At 34.9% G+C, this 23,547-nt stretch overlaps 1 protein-coding gene across 1 annotated transcript in view; it reads left to right on the top strand.

Annotated features, from left to right (window-relative positions):
• Positions 1-21,463, top strand: part of LOC129229902 (uncharacterized) — a 42,365-nt gene extending 20,902 nt beyond the window's left edge. The window contains exons 3-6 of the mRNA XM_054864282.1: positions 4,684-4,845; positions 6,313-6,408; positions 16,952-17,087; positions 20,512-21,463. Of these exons, the coding sequence (XP_054720257.1) occupies positions 4,684-4,845; positions 6,313-6,408; positions 16,952-17,087; positions 20,512-20,579 (462 nt within the window). The 3' untranslated portion in view covers positions 20,580-21,463. The remainder of the gene's footprint in view (positions 1-4,683; positions 4,846-6,312; positions 6,409-16,951; positions 17,088-20,511) is intronic.
• Positions 21,464-23,547: the final 2,084 nt, after the last annotated feature.

The following is a 23,547-nucleotide window of genomic DNA, read 5'->3' as shown; positions in this document are numbered from 1 at the left end:
GTTTGATTTTGTTGCATAAGTTACATCTCAACGGTAGATTATTTTTATTAATATCACGATCATTCAATTTATATTTGATTTTCGACTTGGCGAATCAAAAGTGTCTCAAAATTAAATGTGTGAACTGTGTTATTTTTGTCTCTCTTCTCCGTAATTATTTATGATATAATTTTGAGAACTTAGCACGTCAAAACAATAAATTCAAAAATTATGTTCTTTAGTTTTCTCATTGGACTCGACTTACTAGATATTTTAGTTTTGAACATACTAGATATTTCATTTTGATGTAAACCATATTCTGCTATGACTCAGACAGAAATCTTGAAACTCAATATTTCCTTTTATTTAAGAAGTTTAAATCTTTGTAAACAAATTTAACTCATGCTTTTTTAAACGACCTTCAAAACATCGACAAAAGTTATTTACATTTATATTACTTATTATCCACTATAGCTCTCTCAATTCGCATCGATATTCAGAAACTTGTTTTGTTGCTGTTGACTTACCCAATGCATAAATTTATGTTGACAACGAGGGAAATAATTAAGTTTTCAACTAGTAAAACTTGGAGCAAAAATATTAATTTCGTGTAAAACAATCGAAATACATATGAATAATACCAAAGAGAAATATAAAAAATATTTAATTAATTCCAATAAAGTTAGCAAGCACCTCATAAAAAATGGAAAATAGCTGTGTACTGAATATTAATTAATGTTTTCGTTTTAACTGGTTTGCTCCAAAGTATCGCTAAAAGTAAACGTTCTAAGCAAAATGCTTCTTTATTTATGAAGATGTAAACATATTTCTTTAAAGTCATTTGAAAACAAATGCAAATAAATATTAATCAACATTTAAAGAAAAAGTTTTCTTTATTAATTAATCTTCGAAAATAAAAATACGTATACATTTTAATACCGTTTTCAACACGATCATATTAACCTCGCATCAAGAATAATAACACGAGCATATTTATTTGTTATGACTGTCAAAAACCTTTGGGGAAAGAAAATCTATTCTAAAACAATATGACCTTTTGCCCGGGGTCAAACTGTTGACAACATGTAACGGAAGGTTTGTTCCATAACGGTTCAAGTTGGAGAAAAAAGTAAAATACGTTTTCCAATTTCGCAATGGTTCAGCTGCTATTTTATACGACTTTTCCCATGCTTCGTTGAGCCAGTTCATTCACTGACTTCCTGTTGCTTTCGGTCATTTATTTACTTATTTATTTGCTGTAAACAAATAAATATGCGCCATTAAAAAAAAAAAAAAGAAGAAAGAAAATATCGGAAAAAAATTACGCGTAAAAAAAGAGGAATGTTTAAATATCGAATGGAAAATATCGTCCACTCTACGCTTTTTTTTTCCTCTCACAATATGAGCCGTCATAGATATATTTCTTGCTTTTTTCCTTTTTTTCTGTCACATTATTTAAGCATTTCTCATTATCGGGACTAATTCTATTGGTCATGGCTATATGATCATGATTGCTTTCTATTTAATACAAGATTACCTTTTTAATGAAATAATTTTTAATTTCGATTGAGTGCTTTATTCCCCTCTTACAATATAAGCGTTACAAGTCCATTTCTTTCTCTTCTTTTCATTTTTGTCATCATTTCAACATTTCTCATTTCTATGATTAATTCTATTAGTTTCGGCTGCATGACTACGATTGCATTCTATTTAATACATAATTTCCTTTTTAATGAAATAATTTTCAATTTTGAATGAACTTCGTACATAGGGTGAAAATTATAAGGATCATTTTCCCTAAACAGCGTAATTTGAACAAGGCAAGGAATGACATTCACTGTGATAGGGGAATGGCACTTAGAGGAAATAATGCATTTTACTGACGGTATTATATTTTCTGTGGGAAAGAAAACACCATTTTTGTGAAATTTCAAAAGATCCAATGTGGTGGTGTGCAAAAAGTAGTTATTGTGGTCATTTGTTTCCCTTACATGCGACAGGGGAGTGACAAAAATTAAAGTTAACTTATATATTGTCATAATTACAAACAGCAAAAATCAATGTCACATAAAATAAGGTGGAAACATTCTATACAAACAAGAGTCAATCACTCATTGAGTTATTATTAAAAAATTAAATTAATTATCAGAGACAGGGTAGTGACAGAAATTAAAAATATTTAACAAGATTTAACTTGAGGTCATCCAATTATACTTGACTCCCTGTACTTTTGCAAAAAGAACCAATTAAGATTATTTCTATAATGAGGCCCCGATCCAAAGACTAAATCATGGGTTAATACAACTATTTCCAGATGTGAGAAGCATTTATTCCATTCGTTGATAGGGGAATGGCAAAACATCAAAGGATATTTTTTGCTTTAAAAAAAAAAATAGTGCAAACCTTGAAAAGTCATCATTTTTCTATTTTACAACATTGCATAACAGTTGTTAATAGGCTAAACAACAATTTCTTTACAAATACGCAAGGCTTCCTGAATCTTTAGAGCTAATTTTGCTTCAAGGTGGAGGTAGGGACACACAGGGGAATGACATTTATCATGTAAAAAAACATATAAATGTATTATAATAATAATGGAGTTTGTTTTAGCTTGGTTTAAAACATAAAAACATGTTGTTAAGGCATTCTAGTGCTAGTTTAATTTCTATACAACTTAATTTGTAATTTTTGGAGCGAGGACACGAATTTAGCAGTTTAGAGAAAATGATCCATAAACGTTGCTAAAATCGGGAAATGATTCAGTCGATACGAAGGAAAATCCCAGTAAAAATAAGAAATAATTCTCAGCGAAGTGGAAAAAACAAATGAAATATGTTTTCAACAGAACAAAACAATAAAAATAAATGAAGTTTGCTCTATTAAGAAAGTAATTAAGAACTCATTACTGCAACCTAAACGTCACAAAAAAAGACATCGAAGCACACGTTCGTTTAAATTCGAATCTGAAGTCTTCTGAGTATTTGATGGGACATGACTTTAAGTTTCAGTAGTATCCGTCACATAGTTTTCTTTTTAACATTAAATGAAGCAAAATGTCGTTTAATCAGAAAAGGGGGGGGGGGGGGGTGCACTCCGTGCGCGGATTAAACCGAAAGAGTGTAAATCCTGTAATGACCCTGTATTTCTGAGTATTTGCAATCGAGTAAATGCGCTGTTGAAGATATTTAAAAGGGTAGAAAACCGTTTCTGAAGCAAACTTTTCATTTTACACCTATTCTATATGAAGAGCAACCCCGTCATTTGGGCCATCAAGAGGGGGTCAATTGATCCCCCATAGGTTTAAAAAGCATAATGTAATTTTGCATTTTGCTTGTATTTTGTTTTTGTTTTTCCTGTAAAATGCATTAAGTATATACTTTTTTCTCCCCTCTCCCCCTCCCTCCCTGAAAAACTTGGAAATTACGAGTCTGCTCGTATTATTCAGAGAATGGAAAGATGTCAGTTGAAATCAAGATTTCATAAACAAACAAAAGTTAAAAAATGTTCATGTAGAAAATCAACTAGTCCGTAGTCTTAAAAATATCCAATGCGGTTGGATTTGTTTTTTACTGGCAATAAAAAGAATCATCTATAAAAAATTGATTTGTGAATCAGTATGCTCACATTGAAATAGTTACATTCAGGGCAGTGGAGTCTGAAGGCTCCGACTCCGGGAATTTCAGAGTCTTTGACTCCGACTCTGCAACCTTGGCAGAGTCGTGGACAAGAAGGGAAAAGTATCAACTCCAACTCTGACTCTCAGAATTTTAAACAATTTGAGTCTCGACATCGACTCTGACTCTAGTATCTCAGAATGAGTCCGACTCCGTTGTGATGGTGACATTTAAAACTAATTGCGATTGTCACTCGAAATTCTTTCCTTTGTTATTTTAATTTACTCTTATGACAAAAGACAGTTTTGACAAAGTTACTTTTCTACTATCAGAAAATAAATTAAACTTATTCCAAACAACCTCCATGCTTGGAGTTGAAAGAAAGGCCATGAGAACTATTTGTTTATGCAAGTCGATGTTTCGAAAATTACGCCTAGAAAATTTTTGGTTTTTACTCGACTGTTTTTACACTGTAGTTTCTGATTGCTTGAAGATTTACATAACTTCAGATTGACATTTAATAACGCAGCTTTAATCTATTGTTTTATAAACCAGGTTTAGAAACACGTTTGAAATATGCTGAGTTTTTTTTTTTAAATCCAGTTAAGTAAGTAGATTAAAATGGACGATACTTGATGGGCTGCACAGATGGTAAAACCAGATTCCGGTGTTATAAGATTTCCAACAAGTTAATCTTGAAATTAGGAAAAATAACTACTTCAACGCAGTTTTTGGCATTTGGAATAGTTTACCGAACGTTGTTACTTGCAATGAGGTAAGAAGTTTTAACAGAGCTCTTGATCTTCGTTGACGATTGATAAATGGACAAGGACCAGCCTAGCTGACCCACAGTATGTTGCTAGTCGTCATTTTTGTAGTGTATTGTACTTTGTAAATTGTATTATTCGAAACATACTTCCGAGTTTGTCGCGATGTTCCACAAGATATTTTGTTATGTTGATGAATTTACTGTGCTTGTTTACATCAATGAATTAAGATGAATTTACTGTGCTTGTTTACATCAGTGAATTAAGATGAATTTATAGTGCTTGTTTACATCAGTGAATTAATATGAGTTGTCTGTCTTTAGGCATCATCAATGAGCCAACAGCCTCTGTCTTCCGCTCGCATTGATCGCATGGACCACGGACCTACTTACACAACCGGGGACCAAGAACAAGGGGGTGAGAAGGTTACAGTTAACAAGAACTTGCCTCGCCCTCTGAAACTCGAACTCGATGCAGCTCTCGGGGTAAGTACTTCATCAGAAGAAAGTTTTGAGATTTTTGTCATTTTTTTTTTGTAGTTAATAACTATTGCTTACAACATCACAACAGCTGTTTCTTTGGCAACGCAACTCTGCCGTTTTAATGCATAGCGAAATATTAATATAATGAGGTTGTTTCCTTCAGTCAAAAGTAGTCCTTTTTTTCACTGAAATTGATGGAATACGCCAAAAAATAACATGGACTCAGAAAATACTTTCATTTTCCCAACAGTTATTTTTTAACTAACTTTTTAAAATGTCCGATTCTTCAAACAAGGCGCGGTTTTTATGGCGTCACAAATGATGCCCTATGACGCATCTTTCTACCTCATTTCCACGTTATGATAATCAAGAAGCGAATTACAATTGCGCTCTACGCTTGCTATCAACCATATTGTTGCCAATACACTTGAGTAAAGATGCGAAATAAATATTTTGGACCGTGAATGGCAACACTGAATGGCATTTCATCATTTGTGATGTCATCGGCAGAAGCGTTAAACGATGAAAGAGCACAGATTTAAGTATTTTTTAAAAAATATTAAACTTAAAGAAATTATTTAAAAAATAGCCAGAATCTATGTTTTTAAACATGCTCCTTCAGAAAAAAATAATTTTAAAATTTTGGAAACTACCCCATTAGATGTAATAATAATTGCGTTGTTGTTGATGATGATAACAGCATTACCACCAATAATAATGATCATAGTAATAATAACGACAAAATAATGACAATGATGGTAATGACATCGACTGGGGGGTGCCGTGGTCATCCGTTGGTTTCGTACGTCTTTGGTTGTGGGCTCTGAAACAAAAGTCCAAGAGGTCAGTCGATGTATTTTCGAGATGCAGAAATTCATCATCGACCATGCCGCAGGATTATGAGTCATGTTTAGGATCTCTTTAGTGCGTATTTCGCTCAGGCACTCTCTGCCAAATTATTCCTAGTGCAGTTTGGCATCGCAAGAGCATATGATGGGAAACTCGACATCAAAATTCTCTGTGCCATTGACATCCGTGCTTCAATGGTTACATATGAAAGACTGGATGTTATGTCGTGGGATAGCACTAGGTCTGCCAAAAGCTAAAGCCTCTTACGCTACCCCATTGAAAAAGAGAAATAATTATGATAATGGTGGTGGACGTTCTCAATAATGATGATAATAAATAATAACGACGATGATGATAACAGTAATAATAATGCGGGTTTGGAAAGAAGGGCTAAAAATCATAGGTCATTCCTTCAAATGTTTGATGGTAAGACAATCTAATTTCCCTTTCCAAACTTGCCTTGCCAATAGGAACAATGCGGGTGAAAATGTTGAAAAATACCAATAATCTAAGAGTTAATAAAGTTTGTTTATTTAATTTGCCAATTCGTGCAATAAACGCGAATGTTTTTTTCCTTTATTGATTTATGTTATGAAAAAAGTTATTAATGTTTGCTTTCAGACTATCTTGAAAGACCCAAAGAACAAGAAGGCCGAGGTGAACTGCGTGGCAGAGACACGAAAAGCTAGCCAAGTCATCACACAGGATCCAAAAATGGTACTTATTATTATTATTACGTTTTTATGAACCATGCAAAACAGCTGAACTGGTTCGATGCCCGAGGAGTATCCTAACTCGATTCTTGCAAACGCTTCTTTGAACCCTTTTGCTTTTGAAATCCGTGAAAAAAATGCTAAACGAAATTAATCGCTTAATATAATCCCTAATTAAAAACACAACGTAAAACGGATAATTAGCCACACTGCATAGTTATATTTAAAATTATTAAACAGCAATATGTATGTGTGCAAAGAAGCCAAGTTTGTTCGTCATTTGTTCATGAACATAAATGCCGATTGTAGCCACTTTCAATACCAACGTAAATTTACGGTTTATGTCATGTAAATTGTAGTAGCAACCCTAATAGCAATGACTGAAAAGGGACCCTTATGTGAGAGTCGCGTCGGTGATATAAGGGTGTCCGTCCCCTAATGGGTCACGAAACGTCTCTATAAAGTCACCAACAGGTTGCAACAATTTACGAATGTCAGTCCACTGCGAGGTCACAAGATGACACTGCAGTGACGTCTTCGTAATGTCACAAAGTAATCGAATTGCTGTAGAGATGTCGGAGTGTAGTGTCAAGAGTAATGTCTGCTAAACGAATGTCAGTCCGTGGCTACGTCACAAAATGAACCTTGTGACGTCTTCATAATGTCCTAAATTGATCGAATTGCTGTAGAGATGTCGGAGGGAACAGTCCGACCACCGATTAGACGGAAAGGAAAACTTCTGGTTTACAGGCAGAAATGGACGCATCTATTAATTTTCAGGAATATTAATTTTTGCAGATATATGTTAGCCTCTAAATTAAGCAGATTCACATTCAAGTGAGCGGAATACGCATATCAAATTTTTACTTTTCCTCCTATTCTATATAATCCGTGGTCAGGCTATAGTGTCATGAGTTATGTCTGCTTTACAAATGTCAGTCAGCGGCTACATCACAAAATGACATTACAGTGAAGTCTTCGTTACATCACAACGTGATCGAATTGTTGTAGCGACACTGCAGTGAAGTGTCACGAGTTGTGTCTCAAATGTGTCACAGCGTAACTCCAGCGATACGTCACAATTCAGTCCATTTTTGACTGTGACTATTGTGATTCGCAGTGACGTCCATGTAACTTTTTCATGACATGCTGTGAGAGAAATACTGTAATCTAAAACTTTCAATAAAAATCCCCAACCCAAATGTTTTTATCACTTTCGTTCATCCCCTTCTGACTGACCATGCCCATTTGGCCACATTCAGTTTGCGCAAGGGTATTCTTTTGAACAAGGGACAGGAAAGCCCTGTCCCAGACACTGAATGGGGAAAAACAAAACAAAACACAGCTGTTTCATCCCTCCAAGACAATGCTCTGTGACCCACTTCTAAACCTGTTGCTTTCCGTGTTGCGGTCATGCATCGCTGCCTCCTCCACAAGCCTCTTTCGCCTCTCGAATGCTCGTCAAGGATGGCCCAAATAAGACACTCGTGGGGCGGCGGGGGGGGGGGGAGAAAGTGCAATGCTCCCCTCCGGGTTATTTATTAGATCAGAAATGTAAAGAGTGGGTAAACTCAGCGGCATCACAAACACACTGGTGCCCTAGCACGCACCCAGTTTGGTACTGCTACTTTGCATTCCTTTTTTTTTTTTGAAGCTTTTACTCTTAAAAGTAAGTTAACTGTCATTTTAATACTTTTCGCGGAGTTAAGCAACGAGCTAAAATCTATGTATGTAGAACTGGGGCGTGACGAAACGGTGCAGCGTCTTGAAGCAAAACTTTGTAATATATTCTCTTTGCAAGATTTTTGTTGGCTGTTAAACATATCGGCGAGTTTAAAACAATGTCACATTAGCATAAGAGAAAATAAAGTAAAATGAGAGACTGTCGAAAAAACAACGATAATGGAATTGCATGAGCATAAAAAATTTCAAATACATTCTGAGGTAATCCACATACACTCGCATAAAAAAGAAAAAAAAAAACCTTGCTTTGGGAAGGGAATGAATTGAATTGAGCTTCTTAAAGATTTTTTGACTGAAAAAAAAAATCTATACATTAGCAAATTATTTAACACACCTTGACAGAAAATTCGACTTTTTGGAAAATAATTTCCCTTCCATCAATTACTTTAAAATTCTTTTGATGTACACATAAAAGGGAAAGGAACAGTATTCTTACCCTCCTGAACTTTTATAACTACTTATATTTAATAGCTATCAGTATGCATCGTGCATCCTTGCACACCAAATCGCGCTGGATTTCTTGATTAGCGTAAGAGTCATTTTTCTTATTCACCTTTATTATCTCTTCAAATCTGAAACATTTATTCAAAGGATTAAGTATGAAAATCTTTTAGAGTTGATGTAGAATAAGGATTAATTAGATAATCGAATGAAGAGAAAACGACCGTTAATTACATAATTCAACAAAAATCACCGAGTTTCTTTCGTTTTAATTTGCAACCAGTCGGAATCTTTAGCCATGAATACAAGACGGTTCCAACCGAAGAGTTAACATAATGAAATGTCTCACGTAAAAATACTGTAAAACGAAGGCGCAATCAGCTTTTAGGCTTTCAAATATTTTATTACCGTAGAAAATTTTAACAATAACAAGAATAAAATTATGCTTCAAATTTTATATGTTTTTCTTGCCAATCTTTCACCAATACTAATTTTCCAATTGTGGCAGCAAAAATGAAAACTAATAAATAAATAAAAGGTTAGCAGAACTAACCGTTCTGTTCTAATTTCAGGACATTTTACGACTAAAAAGAGGGCAATAGAACAATCAAAACGTGTGCATCAAAGTTGAAGTGAATGTTTTAATTTCTCCTTTTCATCATGATGAAAAACAATGAGATGGATTAGCCATAATTTAAATGCCATATTAAAACGCTTGAGTTAACTTTTCAAGAAAAACTTCCTGACTAACAGCATAAAATGTTTTTCAAAAATTTTAATGAAAAACATTAAGCAGAAAACGATTAAAATGTGTTTACAAAGAAGCTGCTTATAGTTAAAAACAACATCACCTAATTAGTGAAGTAGTATTAGAAAAGAATGATAAGAAAATAAAAATAGCTTGCGCTACTTAAAAGCTAATCTTTCAATCGTATTGTCTAGCAGCTATTGTTTAGTTTTACAGAAGTTCCTTCGTAAATAGCAGAGATTTAGGCCTATTGTACGCACAATCTTGTGAATTAATTTACTTTTAATATAGCTTCGTATGTTAGCCAAATTTGCTGTTGACTAAAATCAGAGGCGGATAGAAAAAAATCAAAAAATCATTTTAGAGGAGGAGGGGGGAGGGTCACGCTGAAGAATGATCACCTCGCCCGTTAACCAATTTACAATATTAGATACGAAAAATTTCTGAAACTGCTTGAGGGTCAATAAAAAGCACCAAATCGACCAGAAATAAGATACCTAATTGGGGATAACCGCTACAAATTAATTTCATAAGCAATAAAACGAAGTAGTAGTTCAAATATTTACTTTCAAAAAATAATGAATTGAATAGATACTGTAATCGTTTACTTTATGCATAAAGTGTTGGAACACAGTGTGAACGGATACTGTTGTCGACGGTTTAGGGGAGGGGTCATGACATGACCCCCCATAACCATCCCCTTGTATCCGCCACTGACTGGAATATGGTCAATATTTAGAGATATGAAAATCGTAGAATTATAACGCAGAAATTAGTCTATTTCAAATCGTGTAGTCTCAATTTTTTCATTCATGTTAGTTTGTGCAAAATTAGGATGGATAAAAACATACCTTTCTGAAGCTTTGTCTCATTGCTACAGAACTAAAATCCCTGTAACTCCGAAATACTAGAAAAACATTTCCATTTCATTCTTCGTGAAGTTTGTAGTCAAAGAAAATAGCAATATTTACGTTTGCTGTCATACTCATGTGTTCTTCCACATGCTAAATGCAAAAAAAAAAAAAAAAACCTACTAAGTTTGATTTTAGTTTTCTCGAAATCACTGCAGGCATCTACATGGCGGGATTATTGAACTAAGACTAATTAGATGACAGCAGTATAAGGGAATCACGATGAATTTCAATTTCGATTCCGAGTCACAATTGACTACAATTGTATTTATGTTGAGGACTGCATACTAAGTGCCTTGCCTCCATTATTTTTTTATACCGATAGATGGCAGCATCATCACCGGATCGAACAGTTAACGAGAATTTAGAACTAGACCAGGAGCTAATAGCTACCTGGTGCTAGCACCCCCAAGCGGTATCGTTTCACTTGGAGGACATTGAGACCACGAGCATATTTAACGTCGCCCAGTCCCCTTTAATGACGACGGTGGATTTTCGACCATCGAGGTTCGAACTCAGGACCCTCCGGCCCCGACTCCGACACTCTACCGATCGGGCTACCACGGCCCCAATCACGATGTAAAAATACGTAACCCTTAAATTCATCGTGTTGCCATTTGGCTAAACATACCCAATTTAATCTTCTAAAATACTATTCCTATTCCTATTCAGAGTCACAACTGACTTCAACTGTATTTATGTCGAGGACTGCATACTAAGTGCCTTGCCTCCATTATTTTATATACCGATAGATGGCAGCACCATCACCGGATCGAACAGTTAATGAGAATTTAGAACTAGTCCAAGAGATTCTAAAATACTATAAAAACAAATTGAAACTCTGTAATTGCCCATAACCAAGAAAATAATCCTTGCAGATGCTATTAAATCAATTCTAAACTTTTAAATGCACCAATCAGATGTCAATGCCTTTTTTGGCATTCGCGAATGAAGAACTTTTTTTTTAGTTGAGTGGGCTTGAAAATGACTACTTCAAGACAAATAAAGCTTTACTACTGCTTAAATAGTAAAACATTTTTTACATTTTTTATCTATGTTTTGGAATATTTGATGGTAAATTATTTGTTATTTTTACAGTTGAAGTCCGATGTTGCAAAATTTAACCATCAAGCATACCTAAATTTAGCTATGATTTTTCACAGTATTTTTCTCACGATTTGAACAGTAGTTAAAAAACAAATTTAATTTTTTTTTTAAATCATGCATTTAAGGCATAATACTTTGAAAAATGGTATTGTTTAGCTTCTGTATTATGTGTTTATCCTTCTTATAATCATGATATATTTACTGACATTGCAGTATTTGGATTTCAGCTAACGCTAAAACGGAATTTTCCCTATAGAAAAAGTTGAAGCATTTTCATGCAGAAAAAAAAATATGTAAAGTAAGAAAATAAAACCAAAAATATGACGGATAGCTTAAGTGAAATTGAACATTATTAGGTGCTTGTAAGTAAAAAAATTTAATAAGAATTTAATTGTTTTACTTGCGGAGAAAGAGTAAAATGTTTACAAAACATCGGAGCACTAATGATTTTTTAAATGTTTTACTGATACATTAACTTTTAACTGGTGAGCTGGGCGGTCATTCCAAGCTCGTCAGCTTGCAAGATCGAGATTCTCGCTCACGTGATCGGTTGTGACGTAGAAATGTCGCAAAGTAGCATTCTGATCTACTCGAACCTAACCGCAAGATTAGTTCGAGTAGATTAGAATGCTACTTTGCGACATTTCTACGTCACAACCGATCACGTGAGCGAGAATCTCGATCTCGCAAGCTGAGCTTGGAATGGCCGCTCAGGTGGGGTCTCTCAACCCCAGAAGAAAAGAATGTTTGCATTGAAACGTTTTGTAATGTTTACATGTACAGTAAAACACCATTAATACGTTTCTCTTTTATACGTTTTTATCTATAATACAACTTTAAAATTAGTCTCTGCAGAGTTTAATGCATATTAACGTATATCTATTATGCGTTTTTTCTTTATATGTTTTTCTTTTATACAGTCCCTTCGAAACGTATTAACGGTGTTTCACTGTATATGTATGTCACTTACGGTAGTTTCAGTTGTGTTTATATAAATGTAATTATATAAATACAAAAACCATTGGAGCAGTTCACTGAAAGAGTGGTGTAGTGATTAGAAGCTGATTTCTTATGCTCAAAGGTGCAGGTTCAAACATGGATCTAGTTTGTGGATTTTCATGATGTAGAAAATCAACAGCGTCCATGTCGTATGATTATGTGGTATGTAAAAGACCCCTCGAACAACCGTTTGGCTTTAAGTGCTCTTGCAAAATTAAATTCTAGTGCAGTTTCGCGTCGAATAGAAACTAGGTACCTCCACCTGGTGGGGAAATTGGGCGAAATTATCATGGTAGTTTCATCCGCCGATAGAAGTGCTACAGGAAGGAATGGATGCTTTCTGGGGGGATCGCACTAGGCCCGCAAAAGGTAGTGCCTCTAACCAGTGGCGTCACTACGGGGGGGGGGGGCAACCCGTCCCGGGTGGCAACCAAAGTGAATTGCAAGTTCTTAAAAAATGTAGATGCTTCAATTCAGAAAATTTCCCCCCAAACTTTCCTCAATGCTCAGGATTTGATTTATATCGTCAGTGCTTTGACCTTAGACAGTACTTTAGCCCTCTTAAACAAAGAAACAAAAAGAACAAAAACTTAAACCTATTATCTTTCCCTGTGTAATTGGTACGTTTGAGATAACTAAGGGGCCATCAATTTCATACACCCCCTTTATTTTTTGATCGCGCAACAGGCCTGCACGTATGCGTCTAGGGCAAGTTATAGAATAAGCGTTAGCAGTTTTCATTTGAGGCAGTGAGAAGCAAAAGGGATGAAAGTGGACATTCTCAAGTTTTGAGTAAAATGCTTTTAAAGATAACATCCTAGGTAGGCTTTCATTGAAATTTTTTTCTAAATCATGCTGTACAGCAGCACCTACCAGGGCTACTAGTACAATCTCTTACCCCAAGATAGAGGAGAGGTTCACCTACCATGTGTACTGGTTATCTCCAAATTTTTAGTTTTGCTACTTACATCCCTTTGCTTCTCACTGACTCATTTGGCCTTTTTTCATTAGCCAAATTAAAATTTCGCTAAAACACAAAAGTAGATGTTTCTGAAAATTTTATGAATTTCATGTTTACAACGAACATTAAAATCTTTTTTTTTTAGTTTTGAGGGGCGGAGGTAGCACTACAAATTACGCACCAGCGATTGTCACAAGCGATAAGGAATGCCATTGCCTCTAACGCAGCCCCATTAGAAAAAAAACTATTTTGCCAAATTTTGTGGAGATCAGAAGAAGTATAATGTCCGTGTTACATACACCCAACTTCACCACTTACGTTTCAAAAAAATCACTTCACAAGTAATGGTGTATTGGAATAGACATTTTATGGCAAAAAAATATTCGAGGATGGTTTAGAAGCATACTGAGTGCTGTGGAAATCACAATTGAAGGGCTGAGTACATAAAGATGTCAGCAATAGTTTTTTTTTTCGATAAACGCGTTTGAAAATTTTTCTATAAGATCAAACAGTTGTATAATATGTTTTGAAAAGGAGAGGAAGGACATAAAAAATTTACAAATGTTGGTGTAGATATTTTGAACGGTCTAGATTCTGATAACGAAAAAACAACTGACCAAATGTTGCGTCTGCCCTTCGTATTTGCATCGCCTCAATTGTCTTATGAGCTAGAACTACTCCTCTTAAGTTCCTGGCGGTCATTTACGACGCTTCAGCAACCAAAAGTTTGAACCTCCACCTAGGTTAAGAGCCCTTGTATAGGCTGGCTGTGTCGCATAGTCTTGCTTGAAAATAATAAATATTTGGTCAGAAAAAAAAAGTACTTCTAGAAGCATCAGAAAAACTCGAGAGCAATAGCTATTCCAACGAGATTGATTCGGAAGAGAAATAGATTTACGTTTTTTACGGTAGAAGCTTTTCTTTCATTTCTGTTCTCCCAAACGAATCGCTTGGCATTTCAGGTTACCTGGGCATGAAATCATTTCCGTTTGCTTGCATTGTCTGTTGGGCGGAGCATTCTCTTTTTCTGACAACTCATTTAAAAGAAAAGAAACTTCAACATTAACTGTTTTCCAAGCTTATTTGAAGAAAAAAAAAAGATGAAAAAGACTCTAGATTTATTTTTTCTTGTCATGTCCTCAGATAAGATTCGCCAACTGAACCAGATTACGATTCAGGAAGCAGGGTCCATTCTGGTGGTTTATCTAAATGTCATCTTAGTCTTTAGTTGACATCATTTCTGCTCCAGGTGTTAGCAGTTGGCACTACTTCATAGCGCTTCAGATCTGAAATTTTTTAGTTACGCTTTCACAAAACTGCTAGCTATTAAGTCTGGCAATACCTTTTTTTACTTCCTTTTACAAAAAAGGAAGTATTGTATTCGCGAAAAAAATTTCACTCAAAAATCGGCCTTAATTTCCATTTTGTTCACCCCCAAATGAATGTTGAGTTTTTTTTTTCGACCCAACCACACGTACATATGTACTTATGAACGTATAGATGCCCGAAATATCCATTTTGAAGTTTCCCGAGTTAATTACAACAATTTTTCTCGTGACGTCTGTATGTATGTATATGCATATGTATGTATGTATATGCGTATGGGTGTATATGTATGTCGCATAACTCAAGAACGTTATGTCCTAGAAAGTTGAAATTTGGTACGTAGACTCCTAGTGAAGTCTAGTTGTGCACCTCCTTTTTTGGTTGCCTTCGGATGTTTCTAAAGTTGTCTTTTGCACCTTTTTGGGGGGGGGGGATTCATTGTTAATTTCGATGCAAACTCAAGTGGTGTTATAATTTTGCGGACACTTGGCGATATATCGCCAGTCTTTTGGTCACCAAGTTTTGTCGCCAACTTGGCGACAAATTTGGCGATTTTTTTTTTTTAAATCTGGTTTTAATGTGGCCATTGTTGGTGATATTTAGAAAGTTGGAGAGAGAATCACTTGCAATAATAGGGAAATAACATTAAATTGGTGTAAAAGGAAGTCATGTGATGCACACCATCAGCTCGTTTTATAACGAATCTTTAGACTGCTATAATGAGAGAGGACTGCGATGCCTTCATGCCTTGCCTCTTGCCATATCTTACCTACTAGTGTTTGGGAAAGTATGTATGACCTAGTTTACTCATACGTCATAGTAGAAAACAAAAATGAGAACTTCCAAACATTTTTCAAAACTTTTACGGGATCTGTTTAAGATGCGTTATTTTTTAAATCAGTTCACAATATCCAGATGCACAAAGGTGCTGGAGAACGTCGGATAATTTTAAACGTTCCAAACTTTTGAAAATAGAGCGATTTCTAAGGAGTGTTTAAATTAAACAGCTCCTGGTTTTTTAGATGTAGTATTAACTAAATACATAACGAGAAATCGGTACCGTGAGCAAACGACACCTTCTGGCAGACGGGCAAACGCCCGAAAAGCGCATGCGCGTTGGCTGAGTACATGCGCGCAAACAACTTTTGCCGCTGCTGATAGGATGCAAACAGATTTTCAACCTCGTAAGCTACGCCTTCGCCCGTTTACTTCAAGATTCGCACGTTCGATGGCGACCTGAGGGTGGCCGCTACGGAGTTGTGTATCTAGTTATACTACATCTATACGTGCTTGAAAAAGAGAACTAGAGCTTAACCATTAAATGAATCATGTTGCCATTTGGCAACATACCCAACTTATTCTAAAATACTTTAGGAACTAACTAATTGGAGCTCTGTAGTTGACAATAACCAAGTAAATGCTCACTGAAGATGCTATTAAATCAATTTTAAACTTGTAAACGCACTAATCTGGTGGAAAACAAATATAGACTCCTTTTTTCTGCATTCGTAAATGTAGTGTTTTTTTATGGATTAGTTCGCTTGAAAATGCCTGCTTCGAATTCTATAAAGCTTTTCTATAAATAGTAAGGCAATTTCACATTTTTTATCAGTGTTTTGGGGCATTTGATGGTAAATTATTCGTTGTTTTTTCAGTTAAGCACCATGTTGCCAAGTGGATATCTTTACTAATAATAAAGCTGAAAGTCTCTCGGTCCAGAAGATGTCTGGATCTCTGTGACGCGCATAGCGCCTAGACCGTTCGGCCGATTTTCATGAAATTTGGCACAAAGTTAGTTTGTAGCATGGGGGATGTGCAACTCGAAGCGATGTTTTGAAAATTCGATGTGGTTCTTTTTCTATTCCAATTTTAAGAACAAATTTCTCATAAGATGGACGAGTAAATTACGAAATTATCATAACGTGGACCCGTAACATGGTCACAAGCCAATTGGCGAGATACGAAATTATCAAATGTGGAACTGTAACATAGGTACAAGCCAATTGGCGAGAAAATTCACCATACATTATTTTTAAATATACAGGCGAACCAAAAGACCTTTTAATTTTTCTATTAAGGGCAAAACCATGCGGGTACCACTAATTTAACCATAAACCATACCTAAATTAAACCTTGATATTTTTAAAAGTATTTTTCTTAGAATTTGCATAGAATTTTAAAGCCAGAGAAAATATCTTAAAGTTTTTTTTTTCAACCGTGCATTTAAGGATTAATATTTGAAAAATTTTAACCAGATAATTATTGTTCATGTCTTTCCATTATATCATTAAATTTATATGTATCTTTTCAGCTGATGACACCTTTCGGAAACTTCAGCACTGACCCCAAAACGGTGCATTTGATGGGTGAAAGAATGGTCCTGTCTTGTATTTCAGCCGTCAAGCCCTCCAAGAAAAGTTCAAAGACAAAGAAAGCTGCAGCTAAGCGTGAGTATTGTATTCCATGCAATCCGCCGCGACTTTGTTGTGATTAAGCACACAGAAAAAGTATGCTACACAATTTATAAGATAACACAAAAGAAGATACTGTCATAACTCAAAAGCAGACAATTATGGAACAAATAGCAGGATTTAATTGGGTAAAAGCTATAAATTGTAATCTACTTTAAATTTCAATGTTCAGTTAAAAGTTAGGGATGAACTTTTCGGCTAAGATGTATTTATAATGTTCTTAGAATAAATAATTATCTTTCATTTGTTCGTTAAGGCTTCCTGAATGTTTAAATTTATGACAGAGTTGGGTCGATATTCTTTTAGAGGTGCCAAGTATGATAATTTAGCTTATATTAAGCTTTGATACTTAACATTCATCATTTTTATTGCGCAATTAAAATATTTACATTATCAAGAAATAAAATAATAGTTTAAAAAACTAAAAAAACACGCTTTCGTAGCAAAATGAACTAAAAAGTGAAAAATAATCTTTGGATGATAGTAGTTGACCAATCACTTAATTTTAATGTAATACAAAAAAGCGTGGGGTGCTGTCTATTTACATTTTTGCTTGGACAACAAATGGAAGAAATTCAAGATAACTGATAAGAAGCCTCCCACGCTTTTTTGTATTACATTAAAATTAAGTGATTGTTCAACTACTCTCATCCAAAGATTATTTTTCACTTTTTAGTTCATTTTGCTGCGAAAGCGTGTTTTTTTAGTTTTTTAAACTATTATTTTATTTTTCTGTTTTTTAGTCTTATGTTGGAGAATTATCAGGCGACGAAATTATTTATAAAACGAGTGCGAGATAATATCTTAAAGTTAAGACAAGGGCACCACGATGGGAAGCTACTGTGAGTCATCGATGTATGTTTGCGGAAATCATAGTTATATTACTTTGAAAATTTGAGATGCATTTGAATAAAAGTTTTGTTCCACAATGGTCTAATCAGCAATGAATTTCCAATTGAAGACTCACCTACATTTTGACATGAAATTAGTTAAAAACAATTATATTTCATGTTCTAATTACCTTGGAACATTGGGACAAATTTTGTCTGATGCAGAAAAATTAAAGATTTTTGTAGATATTTCTAAATAATTTTTACGAGCATTTATTAATGTATTTTTTTTAATTTTCCTATTTCACATTGTTGGACTTATGACAAAATATTGACTAAAATTGGAGGAAACCAACAATTAAAAGAGTTAATTCATTAATTTGATTATAGAATATTGCATTGTCATCGGATCTGAGCTCGCGTGTCAAATTTCAAAGGAATCCGATCGCAGGAAGTGGGTGAAATTTGAGCTGCAAAATTCCGTTACAAGATACATACATACATACATACATACATACATACATACATACATACATACATACATACATACAAACATACATACATACATACAGGTGAAGCTAATAAAAGCGTGTTAAAAAGAATAGATTTCGAAAAAAAAAAATATCGATTGTTTTGGATATTCATCAGGGTATCGAAGAGAATCCATGCGCTGTAAAGTAAAGAAGCGTAGTTCTGCCGTGTGCAGGTAAACGGCAGTACCTGCAGAAATGAATTTTCAAGATATTTGAAGAAACGCGTTTTGGATCCAATACTAACAAAAGGTAAATGTTGGAATTGGACGCTTTTTTCGCCCCTTTTTTTACAGCGGAAACCAAATAAGCAAGCTTGTACAAGAAAGCTAATATGCAACAGATGACAAAAATGCAAAAAAAATTGAAACACATTGCAATGGGGTTGTTTCCTTCAGTCAAAAGTAGTACTTTTTGTCACTGAAATTGATAGAATAAGCAAAAAAATAAAATAAAATAAAATAAAAAAATAAAATAAATTAAATTGAATTCTGAAATTTTGAATTCAAATTATGTTTCTCGCAATCACGAGTTGCGACAGGGCCCTACTCATTGGAGGCTATTGTCTCTAGAAACAGCTCCTGTCCCCCCAAGCCTACCCCTCCTCCTAGGCGGTTACGTGTGTATAGTTGTGTGCGTGCAGGCGTGTGTGTATATGTAGGCACGCGTGCGTGCATGTGTACGCTTGTGTGTGTGCATAGACCTGTTTGTATGCACGCAGGCGTGTGTGTATGTGTGTAAAGGCTTGTGTGTATGAGCGTGTGTGTGTGTGTGTGTAAGCGCGCATGTGTGTAGGACATGGACGCTTCCGACCAGGAGAAGCGTATAGCTCAGGACCAGAGCAGTCGCGCCGCCTGCAGAGGGCAGTGGTGCTGGTGTCCCTGGTCACAGCTGAAAAAGGAACCAGACGCCAAGGATGGTCAAATGAAAGCAATAAGCAATCGTGATTGCTCAAAAAAATGACATGGATTCAGAAATTACTTTCATTTTTCCTACAGTTATTATTTAATAATTTTTTTAAGTGTCTGATTTTTGAAACAAGGCGTGGTCTTTATGACGTCACAAATGATGCACTGTGGCGCATCTTTCTTCCGCATTTCCCACGTTATGATAATCAAGAAGCGAATTACAATTGCGCTCTACGCTTGCTATCAACCATATCGTTGCCAATACACGTGAGCACAGATGCGAATTAACTATTTTGGACCGTGAATGGCAACACTGAATGGCGTTTCATCATTTGTGATGTCATCGGCAGAAGCGTTAAACGATGAAAGAGCACCGATTTAAGTAATTTTTTTTAAATATTAAACTTGAAGAAATTATTTAAAAAATGGTCAAATCCTATGTTTTTAAGCATGCTCTTTCAGAAAGAAATACTTTTTTAAAATTTTGGAAACGACCCCATTACTGCCCTTTAGCTGCCCACGGCAGTATTGCTGTGTCCTTTTTAACACTGAGCGAAAGTGCAGTGAACAAAATTTATTGTAATAATGCTTTTTAAGTATCATTGCCAGTTATTGACAATACAGAGAGTCAAAAGTCGCACATCTACATACATCTGAAAAAAAAATAGGCAGGGAAGGTTACTGAGTTTTTGGGGTTTTAAAGACGAAATAATTCTGCAGATTGTAATTAAGTAATTATTACGGATATTAATTATACATATTAGAGCTAAGAGAGGCTTCAGTGATAACGTTAAAATTTCATTAAATAATTTTATTAAAAAATTTAAAAAAAGTATACACCCAAACCTCTTTTTGTGTGGTAGATAGAGGGACCGCATAAAAAAATCGCATAAAAAAGTTTGTTTGTTTTATTAATAACTTCGTTCATTTTATAAATACTATCGCCAATTGAGTCCCTATCTGATTGAAATTTTCATACACCACACAAAAAAAGTCTCACACACACACAAAAAAAAATGGCACAAAAAGAGATCGCACAAAAATAGGTTTGGGAGAACTTCAAAAAATTGTAAAAAAATGCATTACCTTGAGTTGTCTAACACATATTTTCAATTGTACCGTTTTATTTCAGTTTCCACCATGCTGCCTCGTCCAAGACGATCAACCAAGGAAATGTGCTCCTGCAACTGCGACTGTTAGTTCTAGAATGTAGTCAATTCCAGAAAAGTCATTCCAGATGAAAGAACAGACGCACATCCATGATCTAAAAGCGTCTTAATACTGACATTCATAAAACCTTTACTGAAAAGAAATATTAATTTTCTTTTGCACAAGTTTTATTTTTCCATTTCGCTATATCTTATATTTTATTTCATTTTAGTATCAATCTAATGAGAACAAGAGGAGCGCATTCAGGATGCTTTTCAGTCATTACTCTTAAAACTCTAATTATATTTGCGAACCTTAAATCAGGAACTATTATCTGGAGGAAGCAAGTCAAATCAATGGCTTAGAAAACGATGAGGCAGAGATCTCAAGTCACATGGTTCAACAACGACGCATGGTAGATACGTTTTACGTGTAAGAAAGCTGATTTCTTCCAATACTTTACTTTTAAATAAATCACGTGGCATGATATCCTTGCTTCAATATTTAAAAGCTTCACAATCTCAACCTTTTATCCCTTCTCAATGAGGCAAACTATTCGCATTGAATCAAGAATTCGCATCCAGTTCATAATTTATGTAAAAATTTTCCTATTTTTATGAACGGTCCGAATTACAAGCATCCTAAATGCGCCACGATACGTATTTTTCTTTCCTGATTTTATAATTTCTAGTGTAGATAGATAGATATATGAAAACATTTTTTCATTAGTAACTTAAAAGAGCTGAAAAATGGTGCGCGAAATGATTGCATTCCCAGTTGATGGAAATGATTTGCTGTAAATATTGCATTTTTTTCGTTTTAATTTTTCATATGTGTATTTATGGAAACTATGGTTATGAACCACTGTAGAGAGAACCATGATCAAAGTGATCTTTGTATATTTTTCGGTGAAATAATAAAGATGTTAATTCCTATTTGCTCTTTTTAATAAAAAAATAAAAATAATAATCTGATAATGGTATTTTTCACACACAGACACAGACACGGAAGAGCCCGAAAAATGGGTGGGAAAGACGTAAAATAAAACAATATGGTACGCACAGTATGTAGTAATAATAAAATGCTGCACCATAATAGTACTGTACAGTCAGATACAGTAATAATATTTATGAGTTAAGAAGTGAAGATGATGATTCCACCAAAGATAAGGATCTTCCACTGCACTGATCTTTTGTGTACAGAACTACCCTGTTGTACCATCGATCCACTCTTTATCCGGTCACATGGTTCAACTACGACGACAGAATACACGTTTTGCGTGAACCTTCCAGTACTTTACTTTAAAATATATCACGGATTCAAAACCATGCTTGCTACAACTTAATTACAAACAAAAAATTTGATCAAAATCGGTCCAGCCGTTTAAAAGCCTTATGGTGACAAACGTCCGCACAGAAGATTTTTATATAATAAGACTAATTAATGGCGTCTAAATTTCCCTGGTTTCATTAAAAATAACAATTTCAGTAAAACCCCAATTTTACCTTTCTCAAGGGACTGTGTTTTTAAAAAACGTAAAATACGAGAAATACATAGAAAACAAAAATCAAGCAAAAAAAAAAAAAAAAAAACTCAAAAGTAGAAAAGAACATCATTTTAGACCATTCTAAAACATTTTAGTTGTGAATTCGGACGTTTTGATTGAAAGAAGTCCGTAACAGAGGGTTATTTTTTTAGTCATTAAGATCAAAGTAAATGCAGCATCTTACAGGATTGAAATACTTTGCAAGTTTTTCCCTAGTCTTAATGAAAAGCAAAAGTTTTTACCTATTTGTAAGCTCTTAAACGCAATATTGAAAGAAGGGACGGGCTGTGCTTTTGGGTTCTCTTTGTTCATCTTCATTGGCGGACGAAAAGTTCATAAAGACGGATATAGATGGAGGGGTAGTATTTTGTTTTCATAGATTAACTTTCAAAAACATGGATCCTCGATTAACTAGTTTTGATCTGTCCAAGTCCATGGTGACAGCTGGTGTTGACATTGCACCTTCAACAGTGAGATACAGGGTTTTAGAACGTGAGCGGAGAGCATGTCGACCGTACAAGAAGCAGCTTCTCACGCCTCGTATGAAGAAAAAAAAGGTTAGAATGGGCACGGAAATATAAAACATAGGACTGGAGGAGGACTGGGAAAAGGTTTTATTTTCTGTGGTTCAGGGATTTAGGTCCAGGTTCGTATGAAGGATCAAAGGAGAACCTTTTCGTCCGCACCACATTTATCAGGCACCTAAGTATCCACCCAAAAAGATGTTTTGGGGTTGTTTCTGCGTTTCAGGGACATAATCCCTTGTTCCCGTTGAAGGAATGATAAACAGTGGATCGATATGGACCCAAAATGTGCTTCCAAACATGTCTAAACTTTGGCCGAATGGCGATTACGTTTTTCAATAAGACGGCGCGATGTCACACATTGAAGCAATTTTTTAATTTCTGCTCTAAAAACAAACTTACTGTACTGGGTTAGCCTGGGAACTCCCCGGACCTAAATCCGATTGAAAATTTGTGGGCTATCGTTAAAAAACGTCTTTATAAATTTGACAGTACTACGATGGAAAAGCTAATTTCGTCTGTTTTTGACATATGGTATAATGACGTTGAAATTAAAACTATATGTGCCAGTCTAGTACATTCTATGCCAAAACGTGTCTGTGATGTTTTTAAGTCTCGAGGATGTCATATTAATTATTAGTTTCAAATGTATTCATGAAAAACTTGAATAAAACTGATTTTTTTGAAAAAAATGCATTTCCCAATTAATTGCCACAATACTGTAACCGCTATAGGCAACTAGCTGGTGTCTTTATTTATCGAACTTTCACTTTCTATAATAGTTACTTCCGCCGACCGGCTAATTTGCTTGTTTTTGACTCTGTTTAACTAATAGCAACTGTCAGCAAACGGTTTTGTTGCCTAACATTTACAGTAATCAGTTTCAATTCAATCTCAGTTACAAAATAGTATCCCTTGAGAAGGTCGGGACCCGTAGTCTGGGAAGAAA

The sequence above is a fragment of the Uloborus diversus genome, chromosome 9 (genome assembly GCF_026930045.1).
Source record: "Uloborus diversus isolate 005 chromosome 9, Udiv.v.3.1, whole genome shotgun sequence".
Taxonomy (NCBI): Eukaryota; Metazoa; Arthropoda; class Arachnida; order Araneae; family Uloboridae; genus Uloborus; species Uloborus diversus.
Note: the sequence above shows the minus strand (reverse complement) of the source record. Positions and strands in the feature narration are given on the sequence as shown.